The sequence below is a fragment of the Pantherophis guttatus genome, chromosome 6, assembly GCF_059756535.1.
Source record: "Pantherophis guttatus breed Tessera chromosome 6, ASM5975653v1, whole genome shotgun sequence".
NCBI classification, from domain to species: domain Eukaryota; kingdom Metazoa; phylum Chordata; class Lepidosauria; order Squamata; family Colubridae; genus Pantherophis; species Pantherophis guttatus.
The window spans coordinates 66686966-66714823 of NC_142068.1; the positions used below are offsets into that span (position 1 = coordinate 66686966).

Sequence of the window (27858 nt, forward strand, 5' to 3'; positions counted from 1 at the left end):
CTTAGCTAATTTATATACCTGGAACTTCTTATATATACTACCCAATTTTACTCTTGAAATCGGAACAATTTATTCTCTGTTATATGCTTATTTAATATATACACGAATACGTGCATTGGTTACCACCCCAATAGACTTGTTTGTAGTGATGATAATTTGCTGGGAAAAGAACACCCTGACTGGATATTATCTGTCTATTCAAGTGCTGAAGTGTAAAATGTCAGCAATCTTGAAGCAAAGAGCTATTGCTTTTTTAACCCTCATTCAGCAGCCAGATGTTTAATGTATTGCTTAATTGTTCCACTTTACAGTTCAAAGTATTGCAGTGTAGTGTGAAAGACTTACTGTTTTCTATAAAATAGTGGCTTTTTAATATCCAAAAGACCAAGCTGTTAAAAGTATTGGCAATATTTGAATAAAAAGGTAGGCATGTGGAAGCAGAGAAAATATGAATCAGTCACCATTCCAGAGATAATTCTTTCATACATTTGTAGAGAAAACCCTCTTTTCTTATACTGATCAATAAATTTAGTGACTGATCAATAAATGTAAAGGAAGACCTGTTCAACAGGGTGATCTCCCCTGTAGATTTTAAATGCATGGCATGTTACTAATGACATAGGCAAATAGTACCCAACCACTAAACAGATTAGAGCGTTAAAGGTTAAAAAACAATGCCTTGAATTCATCTTGGAAAACAATTGGCACAGATTTTTCATGGTAGGCACAATATGGTCATTGTATGGTATTCAAAATTTTGCAGCAGTTGTATTTTTGGAACATACTTCAAGTGTGATTTAATGTATTTGTTAATCATGATTTAACAAATTATAGATAAACACACAGGGAACATATTTTCTAAGGAGTATTTGCTGTTAGTGCAGTAAATTGATTGGCATGAATACAGAAGTAGCTACTGGTAAAGCTGTCCTTCTGAAATTCAGCTTTACTGCTGAAAAACACAATGACAGGATTTAAAAAATAAGGCTCTGTGGTGGTCCCAGAGCCAGATGCTACAGTAAAAAGGTTCTTTGGAATACATGGAGGGACAAAACTATTCAGAGGCACCAGAGAACAAGTGAAATTACTTACTTCCCAGCATTTATCAAAATAGAATATCCAGCAGAAGTAAGATGTTCCATATTTATATTCTGGTCTATGTGAAACAGGTACAGATAATCACTATTTCCTGTTGCTTTGGGAGTTGCAAAGTGCATCATTTTGAGTGTTTAATTACAGTTGTGGTGCTATTAGTGTTCTAAAAACAGCAATAAAACTGCCAAAAAGTTTTATGCTTCCAATAAATATTCCAGCCATATTTCTGCAGCTGTACAACTGAGCAATTGTTACAGCATGCATTGACTTAATGTAGCGTCCTATGGTTGGATTATAACAGAAGTTTGGTTTTGATTTATTTTCAGATGTGTACACGCATACCACAAATAACATATTATTGGGATTTAACTCAGAATTCTCTGCCAAAACAATACTAACCCTTAAGTTTTAGTATTTTGGGGATTTTAAAAAGAATGGATTACATTGTATAAAATAGTTCTGCAAAATGACCCAAAATAGTTTTTTTTTGGGGGGGGGCTACATTTGGTCATGACTGGTGCTCTGTGTGTGGCCCCATCTGTGTTGCTGCTTGGTGTAATTAATACCAAACAGTTTTTGCCCATCTCAGCAGTAACTATGGAGGAACGTGGAATGGGGCATATAAATATGCAACCAAAATTGCTCTGGTTTTCTTATTTAGTTCTGTAGAAAATTGATACAAACAAGTTTAAAGCTTTTAATGAACATTCAAAATATTGCAAACAGTCTAAGCTGAAGTGCATAATGTCAGTTACCTTGGGGGGGGGAATCATAGTGGTGGGGATCTTTCTATATATATTTTAAGCTCCTGGCCCCACATATTTATCTCTTTGGGAATACTGTTCTTATAATCGCAGCAGATCAAAACCAGCATTATTTTTTTTGACTTAAATCTAAGATCCTACTTTGCTTTAGTATCGATCTAGCTTGATCTGACTCTAAGGTTAAATTGGTGATGGCATCACTGGATAAATCACAGAGGCTTAGTTTCTTTTGGATCCTATTTCCCAGGAAGATTTATAGTTGTCTTCCAATATTAGATGGGGCAGTCCACTTAGTTCAACCAGTAAGCAAAAATATTTATCCAGAGATTAAATTCAAGCTCACTGACTCTTGCTTCCTGTCGAAGCACTACCTTTGAAACACAGTGGGTTACCTGAAAGATCCTTTTTAGAAATGTTGTTTGAATCCTTTCTAAATTGATCATGCTGTTATATGGTCCTAATTGAGCCCTGTATAGCAATTGTGCTCCGCCTTTAGCTGCAAACAACTTAATTGCAGCAGGGATAAACTCTGGAAAATAATAAGTTTGCATAGCTGATGCAGATCTCTCTGTGTTGCAGAATATATAATCCAGGTGGGCATTTCTGCTTCTGGACTATTCCTAGAGAACTAAAAAAATTAATCTGCTCAATGGACTCCAGACACCTAAATATGAGCCAGTAGTGAGCTGCAGCTGCTAAAAACACCAACACAGCTGTATTAACAGAGGGATAGAATCAAGATCACATGAAGTGTTAATACCACTTTAGAATGCCTTGGTAAGGCCACACATGGAATACTGCATCCAGTTCTCCATGGTGCTGGATAGAGGGAATGCAGGAGTGGGTGTTGCTCTCTCTTCTGCCTGGAGGCTGAGCATACCATCATTTTGGATGATGACTCCCTTGCCTGGTGACTCCCCAGTTTGGCTCAGTCTTCAGCCAGAAGAGATGCTGCATTCCTCTTAACTGTGAGACGGGGAGATATTTTGAAGTCGTGAATCGCAATCCGGGCAGCTGAGTGGTCCGCCGGTCCGCTGTTTTTCTGGCTGGTAAAGCTGAGGTCCCTGCCAGCCTCCTGGGCAGTGGAGGCGGGTCAGTCACCACAATGTTTAGACTCTAGAAAGAGTGCAGAGAAGGGCAACAATGATGATTAGGGGACTGGAGGCTAAAACATTTAAAGAACATTTGCTGGAATTGGATATGTCTAGTTCCATGATGATGAACCTATGGCTGTGTATCTCTGTGGACATGCAAGCCGTTGCCCCAGTTCAGCTCCGCTGTGCATGCGCACGCACCTCCCGCCGGCCAACTGGTCGTTGGTTCTCTGCCACACATGCGCAGAGAGTGGGGCTTGCACAGGGGTCACACATGCATGTGGAGGGTGGGGTGCATGTCCGGAGGGGCAGGGCACATGCGGGGGTAATGCGTACATGCACAGGTAGCCGGAGTGTGTGCTCACAGAGAGGCGCTGCATGTGGGGGTGCGTGCGCTTATGCAGTGGGTGGGGTAGGGTAGGGGGCTCACACACACATGCACAGGGGTGGGGTGGATGCAGGGGGTTTGCATGCACATGTGGGGGCTGGGGATATGCAAGGGTGCATGCTCATGCACAGAGGGGAGGGGCGAGTTCAAAGGTCACACGCACATGCACAGTAGGCCGGGTGCATGTGGGGGGGGTCATGCCCACAGAGAGAGCACTGCATGTGGGGGTGGGGCATGTGGGGGGTCACACATGCATGCACAGGGCTGGGGTGTGGGGGGTCACATGCACATGCACAGGAGGTGGGGCATGTGCAGGGTGTGCGTGCACATGCGCAGGTACATGGGCGTGAGGGGAGGTCATGCTGACAGATGGCACTATGTGCCACCTGTGGCACGCCTGCCATAGGTTTGCCATCACAGGTATAGGGCTTCCTGCCTGAGCAGGGGGTTGGACTATAAGACCTCCAATGTAATTTATTATTAGTTCTTCTTCTGTACAATAATGCATAAGTGATGTCAAAGCTCTTTTAAGACTAATGGGGATTAATGACAGGATTACAGCATCAATAGCATGAGTATATACGTATAAATAAATATATACGTAAAAAAAAATATATGTATTTTTTATTAAATACAAATTTCCATGAAAAATAATAAAGACATGTAAATTAGGATATTTGATTCTTTGAGTTTAATGACTTTCTTTCTCCCAACTACAGTATCTCCCTATTCCCTATCCACTCTCTCCAGTGAAACTTTGGCCAGATTTATAACAATTTGATCACCATAACATTGAGTTTACAGTCTTAATTTACCCTTACAATTTTAATTTACTTCATTGTCTGCATTGGCCCACCTGTGCTGAAAGGGACACATATCAAAGGCTAACTTGGTTCTCTTGTAGAAATAAACTGTTGTCCTTGTTCACAAAAGTAGGGTCAGCCTCATTTTTTGGATGATAACTGGAGGGCAGGCAATTCATTCAGTTGGCTGCACTTATTCTGCCTTCACGGCTGCTCGGGAAAGAGTTACAACCAGTTACAGTTTTAGTATTTATGAAAGTTTTGAGAGCTAGGTTAGAGTTGATATTTACATAAAGCGAATAACACGGAACTGCCAAGAGAAAATAAACATGCTTGCGAAGGTTAAGGCATAGATTCTTAAACGGATAAGTTGGAGATCACAATACCCACAAACAAGGTATCATGTTCTTCCCTGGAGTTCAACAAGCATGAATAATTTTGCTTTACACAAGGAGTTATTTGTCAGCAGAAATATGAAGCATGGATATTTCTGTATGCAGAATTTGATTATTATTTTTTGCTGCAAGCTGTAGCAAACCTGCCCTGATTACCTTCTTAGAAAACATAAGAAGTGTTACATACAGCTTTTATTAAGATACATAGTACATATCCCTACTAGGACCCTCCTTTTAAATTTGTTTAGTTGGGTTTATAAGGCAATAATTCTTATTTGTCCTTTCCAGATAATTGAAACAGAAAAGGGGAAACAAATCTGTACACATATTGATATTTCCTTTTCCTAAATACTACATTTTAACAAATGCAGTTTGTTGTTATTGTTGTTGTTTTAAAAAATTGGAAATAAATCCAAAATCTATTTAAGAAGTTGTGTATTCAGACTTGCAACTCTAAACTGATTTTACAAATGAATGACTGAAGGCTGAAAGTTTGAATGAGTTGGCTGAGAACCTTTGCTGAAAACTAGTTGAGAGACATTCTCTTTATTCATAGATTTTAAGTATCATCAACCATAGTACCTATATGAATTATAATATAATTGGTTTATTATAGCTCAGACTGTATCTTTCACTTTTGCACCTTTGCTATTAGGTCAAAAGATAGTTAGACAACATTGGCCACATAATTTGTCTTATCATAGTATGAATGAATGAATGAATGAATGAGAGAATGTGAATGATATTGTGAGTTTGCCTTTCTCTTATTCATATCAGGAGACAAAGATCAACACATTACTTATGATAAGTAAATAAATCTCCTTAAATTCAATGAGACTGACTCCCAGAAGAATACAGAATTGCTTAGTTAAAGTCATATTGCAGTAAGAGGCTTTTGGAGATACAAAATATGCAGGTTAGGGGCAGCCAGTATTAGTTTTCTGTTCCTAGTACACCCTATTTATCCCTTAAAACCCACGAATCTGTCTCTCAAAAAGAGCCCTGGGCCCATCTACTCTTGTCCCTTGAGTCAAGTGAAGTTGAATGCCCTTATACAGTTATAACATCTGTTTTTGCAAAGGAAAAATAAAAAGATATCATTCTAATTATCTTTTATCCCAAAATACACATTTTAAATGCACATTCCACTAAAGACACATTTGCAAATATGTGTAATTTTATCGGATAACTGAATTACAAATTTCAGAGGCGTGTATAGTGGAAAAATTATAGTTTTCTGATTTATGTATGAGCCTGGGAATGAATTAGCTCAGTGTGCTCATAGCAACCCAGCTAATACAGCAATCTTAATGTAGCAGCCCCACAGCAATTACTTAAAACCCTAAATTGCATGGTCTTATTGGAACTTTGTTTACGTTTGTGTAGCAAAGCATGTATTGTCATCTGGGGTTTATTGCTGGAAAATAGAAGCACAAGCATAGGGTCATTTTTTTGAAGAACAGAAGGAAAGAGACCAAAAGTAAATGTATAAGGCACAATTGGGCCATGCAGCTCATTGGATATAATGAGAAAGCAAAGCTACATTACTAGTGATTTACCTACTTAAAACTAATTTGAATATGGAAAAACAAGGATATCAACCTGGCAACCAAATGTAGGTTCATTTGCTCTATTGTGTAGCTATCTATGATTATGAAGGTTGGATCTTAAAAAAGTAAAACAGAAAGAAAATTGACTCATTTCAGTCAATTTGTGGTGCTGGAGAAGGCTGCTGCGTATTCCTTGGACAGCAAAAGTGACTGAATACTATGCAAATATTAAGGTAAAATCAGGAAACTGCGTCTCACTTACTTTGGTCATGTCATGAGAGGGAATTCACTGGAGATAGGAATTAGGTTTGGAAGAGTTTGTGATAAAAGTAAATCAGCCATCAGAGAACACCGTGGCTGGACCCTATCAAAACTGACACCAGAAAAAGCATAGAAAAACTCAAAGAAATAGTGCAAGATTGGAAGATGTGGAGAGACCTGGCCTGTAGAATCGCCAAGAGTCAGACTTGACTGAATGGATAACATCATTATCAAAATTTAATTTGTAAATAGTCATAGTTATACAGCTAATATTGTCCATTATTCTTCCTTTCCTTTTAAGCATAAGTTGTTTAAAGATAATAATTACCCACCTAATAATGGCAACATATTTATATTCTGGAAGGTCCAGGTGCTATTTGTGGGAGTCTCCCCTGATTTTTCCTACAGCAGTCCAGTGAGGTAAACTAGGCAGAGAGAGTGTGACAGATTAGAATCACTCAGTTATGTGGCAGCCAGCCTCAACATAACATCTGAACTACTATACTACGCGTCACTGGCTCCACAAACTTTTGTTTCAGCCTTCAAATCATGATGTATAAAGAATTGATCATTGCTTTTGATTCCATTTAGGACAAGGGTAGGAAATATTTTGTTAACCAGTGACTTCACTTATGCTTTGGAGATTTCTTTTGGTTTTGAGTTATAATATCCATTTTGGGGCCTTCTGCTATATTTTCATGATTCTTTTCTCAAAATAGTACAGGAGGGGGGACTTTAATAGCACTTATGGTTAGAGGAGCCCTTTAAGGCAGCAAATGGGGATCGTGTAGTCCTTGGAGCAATTTTTCTCAGCCTTGGCAACTTTAAGATGTGTGAATTTAAGATGACTTTTATAAGACATCTTAAAGTCCATATACAAAGTTGTCCAAGTTGTCACTCTGGAGAAAGACTGCTCCAGAGTGATAACACCAATCACTCTGATTTATTTTTATATATGTTGTTACTCATCATCAAAACAGATCTGAGGTCTGTTTTGGTGAGTGAGTAACAGAAAGAATTTATAAAAATCTCAGAATTTCATCTTTTTCTCATATGTATACTGATGCCTTATAAAAATAGGGCTTAAGCATGCATTTTGTAAACTGGATAAGCTCTTGTAACTTTCGAAATAGATTGAAAAACAAAATTTGCAGAGTGCAATGCAAAGAAAGCTGTGTAAAATATATTTAAATATAAGAAAAATCCCTCTCATTGAATTTGAAGGACAGATTTTCCCATTATCTTTCATTTCTTTATAATATATTGTGAGTTGCCTTAATTATTTCTCTTGGGAGGAATGGATTAATTTACACTCACAGAAGTAGTTTCAGTTCTTTTTTTGTAGTTTTCTTTTTAATATCAAATTTGAAAAACCTTTTCTGCATTTTTGAAGATTTTTCTCCTGTAGATGTGTGCACTAATTGTCATACCTACACACCTGATAAAAATCTGGTAAAAACTAAATTTTACCTAATTTAGGTAAATTTGCCTAATTGTAGGCATCATAAAACTCAGGGCTCAGAATTTCTGGGGAGCTCCCTTTTACACTGGACAGCATCTTTTCCAGCCTTGCAGTTGCCACCAACCTGCTATAAATTGGGCCACACCTTGTTTCTCCCTTCAAAACATCTGCTGAGTTTTGGATTTCACAAGGTCCATGATCTTTGTTAATTTTATAAAAAATTCAATTTGAAATAGGCCAGAATCCATTCAGAGAAGTAAGAATGGGATAAGAAGAAAGTATGGGGGTGTGGGGTGTTTTTCTTTCTTTTTTTAAAAAAACCAGTTCATTACAATATCAAATGAAAAATGAAAAATCATTTAAAATGATTAACAATATATTGATTCCAATTATCAATCATCAGTGACATCTGAGTTTGCAGTATAATCTGTAAGCATGTGGGTATGTGTAGGGTCAGTTTAGTGTAGTAGTTAAGGCACCAGGCCTGAAACTGAAGCATTGCACGTTAGGAAACATATACATCTGTCATTTGAGGGAAGTTGCATAGGTGTTCCATATATATTTCAGCAAATGTAATGTTCTGGCTAGTGGGCATTCAAACAGCACAAAACAGGAATTCAGATCAACTAATCAGCATGTAGAACACACGCCTCTGTACAACATGTTTGGGACATGTGTGCATCGGCTCAACGGCAGCCATCTGCAACCTATGCTTACTCATCAACCCCTTTGCAGCGTAGATATGCAGCAATGCCTACATGTAGTAACAGGCTACTCTAAATCAAACTTAAGAAATTGTCCTGCCTTGGACATTCTTATTTCACAAGAAGAGTCCTCCACTCCTCTGCTCGTAACAAAATACCCTGTGCCACCAGACTTGAAATTCTGGGTTTAGAAAATTTAGAACTACGCTGCCTTCGGTATGACCTAAGCATAGCTCATAAAATCATCTGCTACAATGTCCTACCTGTCAATGACTACTTCAGCTTCCACCACAACAATACATGAGCACACAATAGATACAAACTTAAAGTGAACCGCTCCAAACTTGATTGCAGAAAATATGACTTCAGCAACAGAGTGGTCAATGCCTGGAATGCACTACCAGACTCTGTGGTCTCATCCCAAAACTTTAACCTAAAACTGTCTACTGTTGACCTCACCCCATTCCTAAGAGGTCTGCAAGGGATGTGCATAAGAGCACCAGCGTGCCTACCATCCCTGTCCTAATGTTCCCTTTTATTTGTATCCATTTCATGTATTCAATTCATGCTTATACTTATATATATTATCTAATATATACTCGACAAAATAAAATAAATAAATAAAATAAAATGAATTAACTGGCTAATTTTGGATCAGCTCCTCTTTCAAAATTCTAAGGGAAAAGGAAGTGGCACGCCATTTCTGAAAACTGCATGGGACAGTTGCTAGGAGTAAAAAATGATTTGAGGGAATGACTTACAAGCATATATGTGACCTACTACAGTATTATACTTTCTACTTTCTGTATTTTAACTAAGAAATATGTGAATATTTTAACCTGTCTCTATTACATGTTTGTACAATTAAGCAGTATTTTTGTATTGTGGCTCACAAATTTATACTGGTTTGGAAAAAGCTGCACAAAACTATCTGGCATTTCAGAAATTAGAAGGAACATTGCCTGTATATACTTATTCCTCATAAATCTATACAGTACAAGTGCTAGTGATTGGAGCACAGATTGTACAGGTAGTACTCAACTTACATCTACAATTGAACCCAAAATTTATGTTGCTAAGTGAGAACTTTGTTATGTTTGCCCTATTTTACAACTTTTCTTGTCACATTGGTTAAGTGAATCATTGCAGCTGTTAAATTAGTAACACGGTTGTTAAGTGAATCTGGTTTCCCCATTCACTTTGCTTGTCAGAAGGTTGCAGAAGGTGTTCACATGCAGTGCAACCATCATAAATGTGAGTCAGTTATCAAGCATCCAAATGTAAATCACGTGACCATGGGAATGCTGTCCTGGTCATAAGTGTGAAAAGTCATGTCACTTTTTCCAGGGCCGTCGTAACTTTGAATGATCACTAATAAACTGTTGTAAGTCGAGGACTACCTGTAGTAGTGTATTGGTCTAGTGCAGGGGTCAACAACCTGCGGCTCTGGAGCCGCATGTGGCTCTTTCACCCCTCTGCTGCGGCTCCCTGTCACTCAAAATATGCGTCACAACCGCCAATGTGCGACACCCGCCAGCACACGAGTTGTTGAGCTTTTCAACCCCCGGTAGGCCAACCATGGATAAATCCAAGAAAAGAAAAGTTTCAAAAGAAAACAGAACGTTTAATTCAACTACATATGCTAGTTTTGTGGCTGCTCAAGAAATAGTCAGGCACGAGAAGGGTTTTGTGGCTTCCGGTGTTTTCTTTTCTGAGGGAAACGGGTCCAAATGGCTCTTTGAGTGTTTAAGGTTGCAGACCCCTGGTGTAGTGCAATGCAACTCTCCATACTCCTTATTCCCTGCTAGTTTAATAGTATATTTCCCCTAAAGATGGTGAACTGAAGATGGGAAGTTTTAATTAGGGTTTCTAATGTAAGGTGGGAAAGGGGACAATTTTTAAAAATAATCTTTTCCTTGATTTTAATATATGCAGAGGTGGTTTCAAAGCTTTGTTCTCTGTCCTCCTCCTTCTATGAATATAAAGCTTCATGTATACTAGACATTAATTGGGTTTTCTCTTCTGTTATCTCCAGAGATTTGAAGAATAACTTAATTAGTAGTATTGAACCAGGAGCCTTCTATGGACTTTCAGAACTGAAACGTCTGTAAGTATTAATTGCAACTGAAATTACCTTAAAAATTATACCCGTATTGATATTTGGTTTCCAGAGAATTGGGAATGTATCACCATGCAATTATAAAATAAAGGATACTGTATGATAGTAATTTGATTTTTTTTCACTGTGCATGATTTATTTTTATGTATTAAGTCAAAACAAATAAATCTTTGCTACAATCATACAAGAAATTGAACATATGAGAAATTGTGTTCTGACTTAGGTTTACCTGCAGCATATGTTGGATGGTATCATAAACATATATTGACAAAACAATGTAGTCCAGATGAAAGAATAAAGGGATGAAGAATGGATAGGCTTTATGGGGGTCATTGACAGTACAAGCTACAGTTTTATATCTAAAATTGATGATTATATACCATTAAGACTGTGTTGGCTCCTGGTGGCCATGTAGATAGATTTTCTCCAGGATGATTTATCCACAACTTGGTCCTGCCAGTTTTCCAATAGTGCACCCATCACCACTCATAATTATACATTTGCTGATTGTTCTTCTCTTTTCTTCTACCCTTTCTAACAGTATGTAGTTTTGAATAGAGCTAAGTGTTTTCCTGCATTACAAATAAAAGAAGCAAGTGCAAAAAAGTGCACAAAAATAAGAGTAAAGTTGCATGCTAATAGTATAACAATAATCTACATGAAAGGAATTGTAAACAAAAATATTTATTTTATTTATTTTATTTTTTTTAATTTGATTTATATGCCGCCCTTCTCCGGAGACTCAGGGCAGCTTACAATGCGTTAAGCAATAGCCTTCATCCTTTTGTATATTTATACAAAGTCAGCTTATTGCCCCCACAAACTGGGTCCTCAATTTACCCACCTTAGAAAGGATGGAAGGCTGAGTTGATCTTGAGCCTGGGGAGAATTGAACTCGCAGTAATTGCAGGCAGCTGGATGTTAAATGCTGCCTTAGGAGGCATTAGCCTCCTACGCCACTCAGGCTCCTATACGCCACTCAGGCTCCTATTTATGTGGTATTAATATCTCCAAAAATTGATCAATTTGATAAAGAACTGTACCTGTAAAATCAGTTAATTAATTCACCAAACCCTGAAATAGTTTAACATAACAGTAAAATTTTAAAATTTGAAACACTGTTATTAACATCAGTTTTAAGATTCAGTGACACGATTTGGTCCAGCAATATAACATAATAAACATCCTAAAATATTTATCTAACTAAATGTGATGCTCTTTAAGGGATCTCTATAACTGTATGCTGTTAAACCAAATTTGTGGATTCTTATCTTTAAATAGTCTACAAAAATACTATTTGGAACATTCAGAATGTTCCCCCCCTCAAATAAAAAAAATACTGTGTTCAGCATTTTTGTATCTCCAAAATTTTTGCAGATGTAGGTGACAGTGCAAAACAACTAAAATCTATATACTACTAAATCTTTCATTGTCATTATCTTTAATCGGCCGAACTATACATGATAGGGCAACAATTTTTGAACCAAGGTAACTCAAATGAGCTAACACAGGGGTCGGCAACCTTAAACATTCAAAAAGCCACTTGGGCCCGTTTCCCACAGAAAACAAAACACTGGGAGCCACAAAACCTTGGTGGGCGTGGGCAACTCAATGTCACCCACTCCCACCCTATCACATGACCCCCCCAGACACGCCTACCCAAGATTTGTGGCTCTGTGTTTTCTATGGGAAATAGGTATCTCCCTCTCTGTCTATCTGCCTCTCTCTGTGTATCTTTCTCTCTCTCATCTTTCTTTTTCTCTCCCTTTTTCTTCTCCCTCTCATCTCTCATCTCCCTCTCCCTTCCTCCCTCCCTCTTATCTTTCTTTCTCTCATCTGTCTTTCTTTTTCTCTCTATCTCCCTCTCTATCACCATCTCATCCCTCTCATTTCTCTGTCTGTCTGTCTGTCTGTCTGTCTGTCTGTCTGTCTGTCTGTCTCTTTCTCTCACTTTCTTTCTCTCCCCCCCCGTGTGTCTCTCTGTCTATGTCTGTGAGTGTGTGTGTGTGTGTGTGTCTCTCTCTCTCTCTCTCCCTGCCTGTCTCTTCTCACTCTTGGAAAGCCCTGCAGCCCTGCTTGCTCTCTTTGGGGTTTTTCACCAGCTGTTTTTTTCCCCTTCCTTTTGGAAAGCCTGGCTGGCAGAGCAATGAGCGCAACCCATGGCGGAGGCTTCCCTCTCCCTCCCCCTCCTTCTCCTCTTGTGCGCACCCTCCCGGCCCCGTGATAGCCGGTCAGGGGGGTGCGAGAAGAGGAGGGGGAGGAAGAGGGAAGCCTCCGCCGCAGTTTGCGCTCATTGCCGGAGTCCTTTTCCAATTTTGAACCAATAAGTGGTTCTGTGTCCAGTTCTCACTGTTGCTTCTTGACCCGCATATATGTTGAGTTTTCCAAATTTGCTGGCAAATTGAGTGTAGCACTTTTACTGCATCATCTTTTAAGATTTTGAATAGCTCAGCTGGAATACTGTCTCCTTCACTAGCTTTGTTGTTGCTCAGATTTCCTAAGGCCCATTTGACTTCACATTCTAGGATGTCTGGCTTGAGGTCAGTGACCACCCCATTGTGGTTATAAGGGATGTTAAGCTTGTTTTTGTATAATTCTTCTGTGTAATTTTGCCACTTTTTTTTAATGTCTTCTGCCTCTGCTAGCTCCCTGCCATTTTGGTCCTTTATCATGCCCATCTTTGCATGAAATGTTCCCTTCATATCTCCAATTTTCTTGAAGAGATCTCTGGTCCTCCCTATTCTATTGTTTTCTTCTATTTCTTTGCACTGGTCATTTAAGAATGCATTCTTATCTCTTCTTGCTATTCTCTGGAATTCTGCATTCAACTGGGTGTATCTTTCTTTTTCTCTCTTGCCTTTCGCTTCCCTTCTTTCCTCAGTTATTTTCAAAGCTTCCTCAGACAACCATTTTGCTTTCTTGCCTTTCTTTTTCTTTGGGATGGTTTTAGTTGCTACCTGTTGTACAATGTTGTGAACTTCCATCCATAGTTCTTCAGGCATTCTGTCTATCAGATCTAATTCCATAAATCTATTTGTCACCTCTACTGTATATTCATCAGGGATATGATTTAGTTCATACCTGAGTGGTCTACTGCTTTCCCCTGCTTTCTTCAATTTAAGTCTAAATTTTGCAATGAGAAGCTCATGATCTGAGCCACAGTTGGCTCCTGATCTTGTTTTTATTGACTGTATAGAGCCTCTCCATCTTTGACTGCAGAACAGATAGTCAATCTGATTTCTGTGTTGACCGTCTGGTGATGTCCATGTGTAGAGTCGTCTCTTGGGTTGTTGGAAAAGAGTGTTTGCTATGACCATCGTATTCTCTTGACAGAATTCTATCAGCCTGGGCCCTGCTTCATTTTGTACTCCAAGGCCAAACTTGCCTGTTATTCCGGTTATCTTTTGGCTTCCTACTTAGGATTCCAATCCCCCATAAAATGATAAGGACGTCATTTTTTGGTGTTAATTCTATAAGGTGCTGTAGGTGCTTCATAGAACCAGTCAATTTCATCCTCTTCAGCACCAGTGGTTGGGGCATAGACTTGTATTACTGTGATATTGAATGGTTTGCCTTGGATTCGAACTGAGATCATTCTATCATTTTGGGGATTGTACTCCAGTATTGCTTTTCCTACTCTTTTATTGATTATGAAGACTACTCCATTTCTTCTGAGGGATTCTTGCTTGCAGTATACCTGATGGTCATTTGAATTAAATTCACCCATTCCTGTCCATTTTAGTTCGCTGATTCCTAAGATGTCGATGTTCAGTCTTTTCATCTCTTGTTTGACCATGTCCAGCTTGCCTTGATTCATGGATCTTACATTCCAGGTTCCTATGGAGAAAAAAAAAACTTTACAACATCAGACTTTCCTTTCACCACCAGATACATCCACAGCTGAGTGTCCTTTCGGCTTTGGCCCAGTTGCTTCACTCTTTCTGGCGCTACTAGTACTAGCCCTCTTCTCTTCCCCAGTAGCATATTGGACATCTTCCAACCTGAGGGGCTCATCTTCCAGCGCTATATCTTTTTGCCTTTTGGTACTGTCCATGGGGTTTTCACAGCAAAGATACTGGAGTGGGTTGCCATTTCCTTCTCCAGTGGATCACATTTTGTCAGAACTCTCTGCTATGACCTGTCCATCTTGGGTGTCCCTGCACGGCATAGCTCATAGCTTCATTGAGCTATGCAAGCCCCTTCGCCAAGACAAGGCAGTAATCCATGAAGGGGTATTAGATAATAAAGTAGATCAAAATTTATGGATATACTATCTACCACATTTCACCTCTCAATTACATGTACAATTATAGTTCACACCAAAAGATAGGCACATGTACTTAAAATAAATGTGTTTATATCTCAGCATGGCTATATCCTATTAAAAGATTGCGCAAAAATAGAAAGTTAACAGACATCATATTTTTTTGAATAACAAATGTGAGAAAAATATGAGAAAATAATAGCAAGATATCAGCAGCAATTAAAGATATGTCTACAGACAGATCTACTCTGTGAATCTGGACGACTTTTAAGTCACCAAAATATGTGAAAATATGAAAATTGTAATAAGGCAATTGAAACTTACTGCCGTGGGGATGATGTATTATAATAACACAACCCTGACCTCTTGTGGGAAAAATAGAGAAGCTATAAAGCTATGAAATAGTAGTGCTTACTCTCAAGCATGAGAATGACGAAAATCAGAGATCACTGAAATAGAATCTCTTGAATTTGAAAATAATTGGAGAAAATATTCTGAAATACGTGTACTTAAAACTATAATGTTTAAGTACAAAAATCTTTCTTGTTATCACAGAACTATAGATTTCACTCCTGTGGGGAACATTATAGAGGCAGGGAATTGGTTGATTATAATGGTAAAACAAAGTTGTTACTAAGTTAGTACAAGTTTTCTATAAAACATTGAGAATATTTATTTCTCATAAAGTATGATTAGAAAATAGATTTTTTTATAATTCTTCCTTCCTTCCTTCCTTCCTTCCTTCCTTCCTTCCTTCCTTCCTTCCTTCCTTCCTTCCTCCCTCCCTCCCTCCCTCCCTCCCTCCCTCCCTCCCTCCCTTCCTATACTGTTTCTTATTCTTTCCTATCTTTCCCACAGAGGATAAAATAAACAGCTAATGTAATGCAGACATATGTAAGTGACAGGAGGCTTTGTAAATCAGTTGGGAAAACCACAGGCTGCCAAATTCATAAAATTAACAATTTCACTTGGAACACTTCTCATGGGCTGATAGCATTTGCAGTAAATTAGTACTCTAGTTGCAGTGGCAGAACTTGTGAATCAATGCAAAACAGTGTCTACCAGAAAAAAAAGATACCGGGATGCGGGCCACGTGTCTGGTTGTTTCACATGATTAATTTCAACATAAGCATCTACAAGACGAAAACATGATTTATGTGATGTAAGATAGATTTGATATGAAAAAATAGGAAGGAATTGAGAGATGTGTAGAAATAATCTGGTACATACTGATATTTCCTTTTTTCTTATTTATATTTCTGCAAATGATTCATTAGGAAAATTTATAGGATATTTGGTATGTGGGGGGAATAGCACTTGGTTTTGAATCCTTGCTATTCAATAGGTGTAATCATGACACACGAAATAGCATAAATCTGCAAGATGTTTAATGAATATCCATCCATAGTGAGAAGGTAGTTAATATAAATATTTGAACATCTGGGCCAGGTGCTAGATAGATACTTTTTTTTTCTTAAGGAGAAATTCTATTGAACTCAACAAATCTTATTTAGCAGATTACTAAAAACCTATATTTCTACTGATAAACTTTTTTATATTATATAATTTAGAGATGCTAATTGCAGAATACCATTAAAATCTTGGTGCTGACACTCACTGATTGAATTCACATAGCAAAAGTCTGCTTGTTTGTGACATACATATTGTCTGATTGTAGGTTTGTAACTGATAAACAATGAAAAATGAGTGAAATTAATACTTTAAAAAAATCAGTGCTATAGAAATTGAGTAAACACACACACTTAAGCAATCATTGCCAATCATGTTGTGAGGTTACTGATTGCCCAATAGGCCCCCAGTGTCATGATAATATATTTGTCCTTAAATATCTTCATTACAGAGCAATACCCATTTTTCAGTGTGATCATTTTAATTCATATTATGGTAGTGCAGTTCAAAAGAATGAATTACACTGTAATTGATTCTAGAACTAATTCAGTTAGTTCTGTCAAAGTTTCCACCGTGTTCATTTTTTTCTTTTTCTGAATTATCCTGGCTTTAGAAATACAGACAGCTGTCTCATTTGAGTCTAGAACAGAAATATTTGTCCAGTTGATTGATTACCCATCTTTTTTCTAAGAGCTCAAAGCAGCATAGATAGCACTCTCTTGTACAATTTTATACGCAAGAATCCCTGTGAACTGGGGTAGCCTGAGAAGTAGTAGCTGGCCCAAAAACACCTTCTCTGGCTAAGGTGAATTTGAAGGTGGATCTCTCCACTTCTAGAACCTTAAATAGTTCACCATGATCAATCTCATTTCATATTATCTACTCTGAATGGTGTAGGTGACCTTCATGGAGATCGGAAACCCTAAGCAAAGGGGACTGAAGCATTTTTAAAGTCCAGAATAATAGAGATAACTTTTGGAAACAACTCAGGCAGACACTTCCCTAATTCACTGGTGTATAAAAGGAGAGAAGGGAACAGCAGAATCAGACTTGCAAGATTTTCCTTTTATAGACATTCTCAATCAAAATATTTTTAACTTTCATGTGGAATTGATGTCCTGGTCTGAGGACTACCTACTGAGTTGTCTACCTACTGAGTTGACAACTGCCAACAGAAATGTGTTTCAGCAATTGCAAGTACCAATTGTGGCAAGCAAAATGATCTGAAGTCCCTTGTAACACAAATCATGTTGGCTGTTGTCCTGATGATGCAAATCAAATTGCATTTCCAGCATGTTTTCATTGAGAGAAATTCAAGCTATCCTGGGTCTAAATGATAAATCCTTCCTCATCTTATGGCAGGCAGAGCTATAGATCCACCCATCCACCCCCATACTCATGATATTTTTAACTCTATTAACTGATTTGGGAGGGAGGGAAGAAGTCTATTCTTAAAACTATTTTTGAGATTTTTCAAAAGGTCAGCCAAACCACAAGTCTTATTTAAAACACTAATAAAACAAACTGAAATATTAGCTTAGCAAGATTTTTAAAGCATTTCTTATAAGTTATAAAGAATTTTCATTTAGGAAAATTAATTCATTTAGGGAAATTAAGTGATGAACACACCTCAATATGCCCATGTTGTACCTTCGCTCTGTGAGTTGCACTGATTCTCTGTGTGTTTCTGGTGGAATTCAAGCTGCTTTAGATTGTCATCTATAAAGCTTTCATGGCATGGAATATTTGTGGGACCAATTCTGCCCAATTCTTTCAACCTGCCAATTCTAGTTCCCTTCAATTAAAGAATAATAAAGTATGCCATCTTATGAAATCTTGGAAACCCACCTTTTCTGATTCAGTGGCTGTCCACTGAAACACTATCTGCCTGATATCAGAGGGGCCCTGATTCTCTCTGCCTTGTGTATGGATGGAGATCAGATTTCTCTTTGAGAAGTTTGTGCTACTGTCTTGTTGGGTTCATTCTTGGTAACCGTTCTTGTTTTTTTTAATTCTGTGACATTTGTGTTATGTTGTTTTAATGTGCTTTTAGTTCCCCAGAGTTGCATTCACGAGATGGGCAGGCATATTATTTGAGCTAATAAAATGTATAAATACATTTGTTTTATAGTGTGGATTCTTTAAAGGCTGTATTTGGGACAATTAAAATGAGTTCATATTGTAATTACAATTAAACTTAATGCTATTTCATTTTTTCCTTCTAGGGATCTTTCCAATAACAGAATTGGTTGTTTAACACCTGAAATATTTGTGGGTCTTAAAAACCTTCATAAATTGTGAGTATGGTACTTTAAAAAAAAAATATCACAATAAATTTCACACATTAAGTTAAAATAGCATAATGATACACAAATAACAGGGAAAAATAGTTTGGTTGAATCTATACCTTGATTGGTACTGTTCCAGTATTACAGTGTAACACACTAAGTCTCGGGTCCCTCTGAGCTACTCAGAATGTTCTACTGTGCCACACACCCTTTGAACCAGGAGACTTAATGCAATGTTAGTTGGTAAATCAAAAACTAGCACAATGGAGCGGGTTTTTTTTTTTCTTTGAGTGTTATATTCCTTGAAAAATAATATTTAGGAGGTGAATGTTAGCACTAGATGAAACCATGCCTTCCATCGTTCCCTATCTTGTCTTTCTCCATTAATGAAAAAAAAAAATGTTTCTCCCCCCCCCAGACAATTAAGGCCAAAGGACACGGGTTCTTCTTTTGAGAAAATAGATAAATTGGCAAGAAGTGCCTTGATCTTCTCTGTTCATGGAATCCTCTGTTGACAATAAGCTTGTTCTGGGATTCTTTTCATGAACAGAAGGGGACTTTGGGATTGATGTTAGATGTCTATGGAGATTCTCAGTCATCCAGGTCATGGTTGTCCCAAATGTGCTCTAGGACAATTTGATATTAGGTTTACAAAATATTATTATTATTATTATTATTATTATTATTATTATTATTATTATTATTATTATTATTATTATTATTACTATAATAATAATCTACAAAAAACCACCTTACTCGGAACAGCTTACACCCTCCAGCAATACCTTAACAGTTCCTAGGTCCTTGGTTAGGACTCGAGTTGCTGAGCTATTAACCAGCCTCAAAGGCTGTGAATCTCACTAAAGATTAAATAATAATAATAATAATAATAATAATAATAATAACAACAACAACAACAACAACAACAAAAACAACAATGATGATGCAAAATGAGTACTGAATTAAAGTTTTCATGCTTAAAAATTTTCATAATTTATACTTTTATAAAAATACATATTTTACTGTTGTTACAGTAGGTTGTTGCTGTGGTTTGAGCCATCTCTTGCCTTCTTGCTGGATGTCTCTTCCTGTTGTACTGGGCCAAACTGATTTCATATTTTTGTTGTCACATTATCTGTAGATTTCTTCTTATCTCTTTTTCTTTCTTCCCCCATCTGTTTTTAAACTGCTGCTACAGTGCAATGGTCCTAACTTCATTTGAGGCCAATCACCCCTAGAATGGGTCTTTTTTCAAAGGGAGCAGTTAAAGGGCAGAATCTGCTTTAATAAACTTGCAGGAAGTAGACACTTTTTCCAGTGAAGCTGCAGAATAGTCCAGGAATGGGTTGAATTGGATCTGCCCAGAGACTGAGTCATAATCTTTTTAGCCACACCCTGCTGCCTCTCTCTCGGGCCCAGTTTTCAAATCAGTTGGCCCGAGAGAGACGTTTATTTGGAGAAGGCTGTTTCTACACTCATTCCTGGACTATACTTGCCAATACACATAAGATTTTTTCCTCTCCTTTTGGTTTAGCTAGAGACGGTGTGATGCCTCAGCACTGTTTTTCAGGCCCCACGGTCATCGGTGGCCCTAATTTCGTGGCATTCTCTCAGAGCGGATTGGCAGGCTGCCCGTTATTCTAGGCATCTGACAGTGCAACCGCCGCCACATTTAAACGCTGCTGCAGCACGTCCTTTCAGAGTCGCCTGGACTCGTTGGAGAGTGCTATTAGTGGCAAGTCTGCCACCAGTCCCTGGTTCTCCAGGGACGAAGAACGGCGCAACATCACTCCTTGAGCTTGGGCCGTCACTCCCTGGGTCTCCAGGGCAGAGAAGGGGCGGAGGTGCTGACTAGCCCTAGGTTTGTCCTAGGAACGCCACCCGTTGGAGCATGGTTAGGAACTGCTCGTGTGTCTGCTGGCTACTCCGGATTACCTTTCCGGCACTGCCGCCATCGCACTACTCCCTCCTGTCTTACAGATTGCCATTGGAGGCACAGGGTCCCTGCCTCGATTTCCTGGTGATTTCCTCGATTCTCAGTTCTGCTCTTTGAAGGAAGCCATATTTTGATCTGGGAGGTCTTCCCATGGAAAATTTACATCTACCAGCTTTGCTGATGCATTTTCACCAGCATTCAACACCTTACGGGAACAGTTAAATTATTTTCCTTCTGGTGCAAATGCAGTTATTTTAAATTAGGTTTCAATTTTGCAATTTATAATGCTGCAGCATTGTGCTGCTTCTGTTGGTTCCAATTGGACTTCAGGGGTACACATACACCTTTCCACTCATCTAGTTCTTTGTGTGTCCTGTGCTAGGATTTGTCCATTAACTCAGTACCAGGAATACAGTATATCTCTAGGTCTCTCCTACAGTTAGCAGGCTGATCTCTATGTAAACTCCATCTTTCAGGTACATTGGTATTAAAATTGACCCAAGGAAGCCAGAGGATGTGTATATAAAATTTTGTGCCCAATGAAACATGAGCATTTCATCAGGCAGGCTGATTCCCAAACCCCTGTACTTGTTTGGCTATCTCTGCTAAATTTATTTCTAGGATATTTGCAGTTTGGCCCAATATATCATGCACAGGTCATTCAATCAACCATTCCATTCTTGTCACCATGGCTGAGTCACAAAATTCAAGCCACAAACCTTTTTAGTTTCTTGAGTAAGTTATAGCATGAGTTTAACAATCAGGCTAGATTTTAGGGTGGGTTTTGTTTATCTTAAAAGCCTCAGAAAAATAATCATAAAATTGAGCATTTCAACTTTGAAGCATTCTTCCTAATCTAAAGGAAGAGGAAAGAGAGTAGGACATGGGGAATATCTTTAAAATTGATTGTAAAAAGGAGTGTCTTGCTTTCTATATATGTTGTTCTCATTACTCACTGTACTTCATTGATTTTTCTGGGATAGGATAAGTCTCATGAAACTAATTGAGCTCATTTGTCGCTGAAGGTTGATTGTCTTCTTCTGAATATGTTACTCCTTCAAACCTTTAGGATTGGACATCCTTCTTATTTCAACCCATACTTCCTATTGCTTTTTTAAAATACATTGTTATGTATAACAATTTGCATTTTACATTCTTTTTCAACTACATTCATCTGCATGTGCACATGACAGTAGCTGACTCTCTAGGCAGACATTTTGGTTCTGTTTCTTGCCCCTCAAGACAGTCTATAATTAACTTGCTTTATGTATTTAAACCTGTTGTTATATATCAAGTTCTCAGGGTTTTTTCTTTTTCTGACAACTTGGAAACTTATTTTCCTGTAAAATCTAAACTGGTCAGGGAGAAAGAAAAGCAAGTAAAATAGATAAAGAGGTTATGTCCTTTTGCAGAACTATACCAAAACAATAAAAAAAACAACAGTATTTATGACATGGTTTCATACACAATAGTTATCCCTTGAGGGCAGATCATTTACTAATTTACAGGAACTCTTGTTTACCCTGCCTCTCGCCAGCCAACTTCAATCTCTATGGTAGATTTCCCAGACAATTTATGAGAGTGCCTGAAATTAATCTTCTAGTCAGTTGCTAATCAGGTTCACAATTCCTGTAAAAAGCACTTACCTTGATTTTCTTCATTTATATAAACAACATGCACTAAAATCTTGCCTCATTCCACTTATTGATCTCTGGGCTCCAATATGCTATTATTCCCCCCCCCCCTTCAGAAAGAGGCTGTACACTGTCATGGAGAGCCGTGGTCAGGACACCAATCAGCTGCAAAACTAAAATGTTATATACAACAATTTTAAATGAGAATTTCTGTAGAGGAAAAATAATGGCTTAATGGTGAAGAAGCTATCCACTTATACCAAGAATTCGGAAGTTCATTTTGGTTTTGGGGTTTGGGTTTTTTTTTGGTTTTTGGTAAAAGTGAGACAAATGCACCCAGCATTAAGGAAAATATTGTGGATAGCAAAGAGGGCTACAATATATATTTGGGATGGGAGCAAAATTATTTTTATTATTTTTGGTCAGTGGGAGGCAGCATTGATTGCATCATGGTGTTGCCTGGCTCATTTTAGTGTTCTGAGGCTAACAGGAGTGAAAAAAAAATTATAGCCATCTTCAAAACTCTTCATATGAATCTGGGAGTGGAAACAGTGTGATGTAAAAGTGCCAGGGTGCCTTTAGAGAGAGACTCTATGGTGTGCAAGTGACCTAATGAATATTTCTAACGCTTTTAATACTTAGCAAAAAAAGAAAAACAATGGAAAGGAAGAGGGAGAAATTAAAAAAGGAAAAGGAAAGGAAAAAGTGAACAAAGTAAGAGAAATATAAAGGAAAGAAAGAAAAAGAAGGAAAGATAAACAAAGGAAACTACTCCAGACTCAAAAATGTTAAGAATTCTCCAGTCCACTAAAAATGGGGGCATGCAACCCCATCCCATTTGAAAAATGTTTTAAAACACAACACTAAATTCATCAACTGTCATGGCGTCTCACGAAACAGAAGGAATGTTTTATCATTTATGGTAGGCGTGTAAAAAAATAGCAATGAACTAGAATGGCATACACGGTATAATGTAGAAAACCTTGCAATTTTAATCTGAAATGAAACTACAACTTTTCATAGTAGGTATAATCTCGTAAAAATTACAAGAAACATCATAATTTAGTGAGATGTATATTTATAGCAGTGGAAACAGTTTTCGTCAACACCTGAAGAAAGACGCAATTCCGACAGTACTGTATGTATTTAGGAACTTAACCATGGAAAATATGCTCTCTCTCTGTCTCCCCCCTCCTCCTCTCCATCTCTCTTTTTTCTGTGTATATCTATCCTACCTACCTATCGTACACACACACACACACACAGAGAGAGAGAGAGAGAGAGAGAGAGGGAGGGAGAGAGGGAGAGGGAGAGGGAGAGGGAGAGAGAGATATGGTGGTTGAATCGTAAATAGAAGTTTGCAAAAAGGAAGCAAGGGAGACAGCAACATCCAAGTACCACCAAAGGATCAGGCAGATCCTGAAGAGCCAGCTCAATGAGAAGAACAAGATCCATGCCATCAAAATGTATATAGTGAGCTGGCCAAAGAAGGATATAGAAGCTGCCAATGTGAAGACTCCTCTGAATGTATGAAGGTTTCCACCCCAAGTCCAACACCTAGAGACTATACACTAGTTGGAAAGGGTTGGCAGAAAAAAAATGTTGCCAGGTCATGTTTGTTTCATGGAAACCTACTTTTAAATTTGCTTTGTAGTGCACATTTTCCATCCTGCTTCCTTGGATGACCATTTTCCCCTGCCTTTACCACTACTAGATTTAAAGAATTAACCAGTGAACTCATGTTCATTATGTCAATGACCATTTCTACCACCTCCTCTCCATCTTATCCATGTTTGTAACTTAAACCTCTTAGATGTTCACTGTTTGGGAATTCAAAATATTATAAAAATTACAAAATATTACAAAAAACATAAGATACAATGTAAGGCGTGGCAGGAAGAATGAACACACTAATATAATCTCCTTAGTTGACCTCTCAAAAGGAATTCTGTTTTTAAACTGTATGCATTCTTTCCACAGAGAGAAGTGATTTTTTTTTTTTTTTTTTTTTGGTGAATGGCAGATTGGGCACTCATATTCATATGTGATAAAGCCTACTTGGGTCTGTTAACCTTTAGTTGGTGTTATGCAGGATGCCCTTAAGGACTTGATTTGAACCTTGACATTCTCTCAGTCCCTTTCATACAGAATAGAATAGAATAACAGAGTTGGAAGGGACCTTGGACGTCTTCTAATCCAACCCCCTGCTTAGGCAGGAAACCCTACACCACTTCAAACAAATGGTTATCCAATCTCTTCTTAAAAACTTCCAGTGTTGGAGCATTTACAACTTCTTTTTTTTTTTAAAAAAAATAATTAAACAAACATTAAACACATTGGACATAGTGTGACCATCCCAGTCTTGTCATATATCCATACATATTTTTAACATAACAACAAATAATCTGGTGTGCTAGTTGCGCCCCTACCTGGACTGTGATGACCTGCGCACAGTCACTCATGCGCTCGTCACCTTCCGGATCGACTACTGCAATGCTCTCTACATGGGGCTTCCCTTGAAGACCACCTGGAGGCTTCAGCTGGTGCAGAATGCGTACGCGTGGGTAGTGATGGGAGTGTCCCGACACTCTCATGTTACACCCCTCCTGCGGGACCTGCATTGGCTACCGGTTGCCCTCCGGGTGAGATTCAAGGTGCTGGTAATTACCTATAAAGCCCTACATGGCTTAGGCCCGGGGTACCTGGCGGACCATCTGCGGCCAGCGACAGCTCCCCATTGCCCGGTGCACTCTCACAGGGAGGGCCTCCTTGGGGTTCCGTTGGCCAGACAGTGTCGGCTGGCGACTCCCAGGGAGTGGGCCTTTTCGGTGGGCGCGCCTACTCTGTGGAATCAGCTCCCCCTGGAGCTCCAGATGGCCCCTGACCTTCGCTCTTTCCACCGTGACCTCAAAACATGGCTATTTGGCCTGGCCGGATTGGACTGAAAGGGTTTTTAAAGGGGATTGTATTGGTTTTTATATTTGAATACTGAATTTTATGTGTTTTTTATCGTTGTGAGCCGCTCTGAGTCCTTTGGGAGAGAGGGTGGCATATAAGTTTAATAAAATAAATAAATAAATAAATATAATTACTATTTAATATACATTACTATTTTGTTCTTATATACATAGCCCTTGACCTCATTTACATATTTGTCTAAATATTTTCCAGTATCCATTTTACAAACCCTAATTCTTTTTTGTTCCAACTCCTTTTCTCCTTTCCAGGAGAAAGCCAGGGATTTTTGGCGTCAGATTAAGATATGGTTGGAGGAGATATTAGACCAAAACGTAGATCTGAAGCCAGACTTATTCCTATTAGAAATCACAAAAGAGAAATATAGCAAAAATTGATATACTTAATGCTGCACGTTATAACAGCAGCAAGGCTGGTTTATGCACAATACTGGAAAAAGAAAGAAACCTCCCCCGGAAGAAGAAATAATAAAGAAAATCTTGACGTGCAGAAATAGACAAGCTGACACTAGAACTCAAAAATAAGGACGAGACAGAATACTATAAAATTTGGAACAAAGTGTATCAATGGTTGGAAAGGAGCCTTTACAACTTCTTGAGGCAAGTTGTTCCACTGATTAATTGTTTAATGGTCAGGAAATTTCTTCTTAGTTCTAGGTTGCTTCTCTGCTTGATTAGTTTCCACCCATTGCTTCCTATCCTGCCTTCAGGTGCTTTGGAGAATAGCTTGACTCCCTCTTCTTTGTGGCAGCCCCTGAGATACTGGAACACTGCTATCATGTCATCCCTAGTCCTTCTTTTCATCAAACTAGACATACCCAATTCCAGTATGTTTTACTCTCCGGTCCCTTAATCATCTTTGTTGCTCTTCTCTGTACTCTCTCTAGAGTCTTAACATCTTTTTTACATCATGGCGACCAAAACTGGATGCAGTATTCCAAGTGTGGCCTTACCAAGGCATTATAAAGTGGTATTAACACTTCATGTGATCTTGATTCTATCCCTCTGTTTATGCAGCCTAGAACTGTGTAGGCTTTTTTGGCAGCTGCAGCATATTGCTGGCTCATATTTACATGATTGTCCACTAGGACTCCAAGATCCCTGTCACAGTTACTACTATTGAGTGAAGTACCACATATACTGTACCTGTGCATTTTGTTTTTCTTTCCTAAATGTAGAACCTTACTTTTTTCACCATTGAATTTCATTTTGTTAGATAGCGCCCAATGTTCAAGTCTGTCAAGATCCTTCTGTATCCTAAGCCTATCTTCTGGAGTGTTGGTTATTCTGCTAGCTTGGTGTTGTCTGCAAATTTGATGAGTTCTCCATCTATCCCCTCGTCCAAATCATTTATGAAGATGTTGAAGAGTACTGGGCCTAAAACAGAGCCTTGGGGTACCCTACTGCATACTTCTCTCCATGTGGATGCAGTTCCGTGGAGGACTATACATTGAGTGTGGTTGGTCAGCCAGTTACTAATCCATCTGGTGGTGATGCTGTCTAATCCACATTTTTCTATTTTATCAAGTAGTATGTTCTTGGTGGGTTCTTGGTGGGTTCTACTTACCTTTACTACCGGTTTGCAACGGGGTTGCGCACGCTTCTGCGCATGTGCAAAAGCTTCCTGATGACGTCGGAGTTGCTGGTTTTACTACCGGTTCTATAGAACCGGTCCAAACTGGGGGCAACCCACCACTGGTTATGGTCTACTTTATCAAATGCCTTGCAAGTTCAGGAAGTTTAGGAAGATCAGTTATTTGCTTTTTTTTTGTGCTATATGTCTGCCTGATTTCCCATGGATTTAGTTGAATGTTTTATATATATGATTATTGACATTACAGACGTTTTCTGAAATGATTCATATGATATGACAGATATGGAGATAATATCTGATAGCAAAAAATATGTCTGAATAATATACCAGTCTGACATTTCTTGACTAGCTTATTTATCTCTTGGACCATATTTATCTTTTGCGAGCTGCTCAGATTCTGTTGTGACACATCTTAAGACAACAAGATTTTGTTATATATATATATTTAAAAAGTTGGTGGCCATGTAACAATTTAGATTTGTAAAAAAACAAGATAACAGAAACTAATATTGAAGATAAAGAGAAGAAAAAAGAAAGAACAAAGTCAAAAATGCAGAAAAGAAATATATATATATAAATGACTTCTAATTTCATTTTATAATAATTATAGGTATAAATCTAAATTAATTCTTACTACGGTTACATAACTTTAACTTTGTTCTATCATCTGTTTTCATTTTTTTCTGTTTCAAACTCCATAAGGAGTTTCCAATCAGCATTAAACTGGCTTGTTCTACAAATGATCCATACAGAGTAATTTTGAAAGTGTAATGGGACTCTATAATTTATTTGTCTTTTGGGATTTTTTTGCACTGAATATCAGGTGATGTAGCAGATTGGCTGTTTTCGTTCAGTAATGCATGTCAGCCAAATTTAATGGATCTACTGAATCCATAATACAGACATGCTTTGTGATGTAAATTAAGCTTCTTTAAACTTTATTCACTTACTTGACTCAAGTACATCTGATTACTATTTAATCCTGAACATGAATAACCACAAACAGTTAGCAGTATAATTTCATAACATACGAGTGTAATAATGTCACTGGAAAAGGCATCTAATTATGCTCATTGGTGCAAATAATAATAATAATAATAATAATACAGAAGAACCCAGTCA

At 38.1% G+C, this 27858-nt stretch overlaps 1 protein-coding gene across 2 annotated transcripts in view; it reads left to right on the forward strand.

The window, feature by feature from the left end:
* The window catches only part of ADGRA1 (adhesion G protein-coupled receptor A1), a 397321-nt gene that overhangs the window by 85224 nt on the left and 284239 nt on the right, over positions 1 to 27858 (forward strand). For both annotated transcript variants that reach the window (XM_034436536.2, XM_087871687.1), the window contains exons 3-4: positions 10552 to 10623; positions 18535 to 18606. In XM_034436536.2, coding sequence (XP_034292427.2) covers positions 10552 to 10623; positions 18535 to 18606 — 144 coding nt within the window. The remainder of the gene's footprint in view (positions 1 to 10551; positions 10624 to 18534; positions 18607 to 27858) is intronic.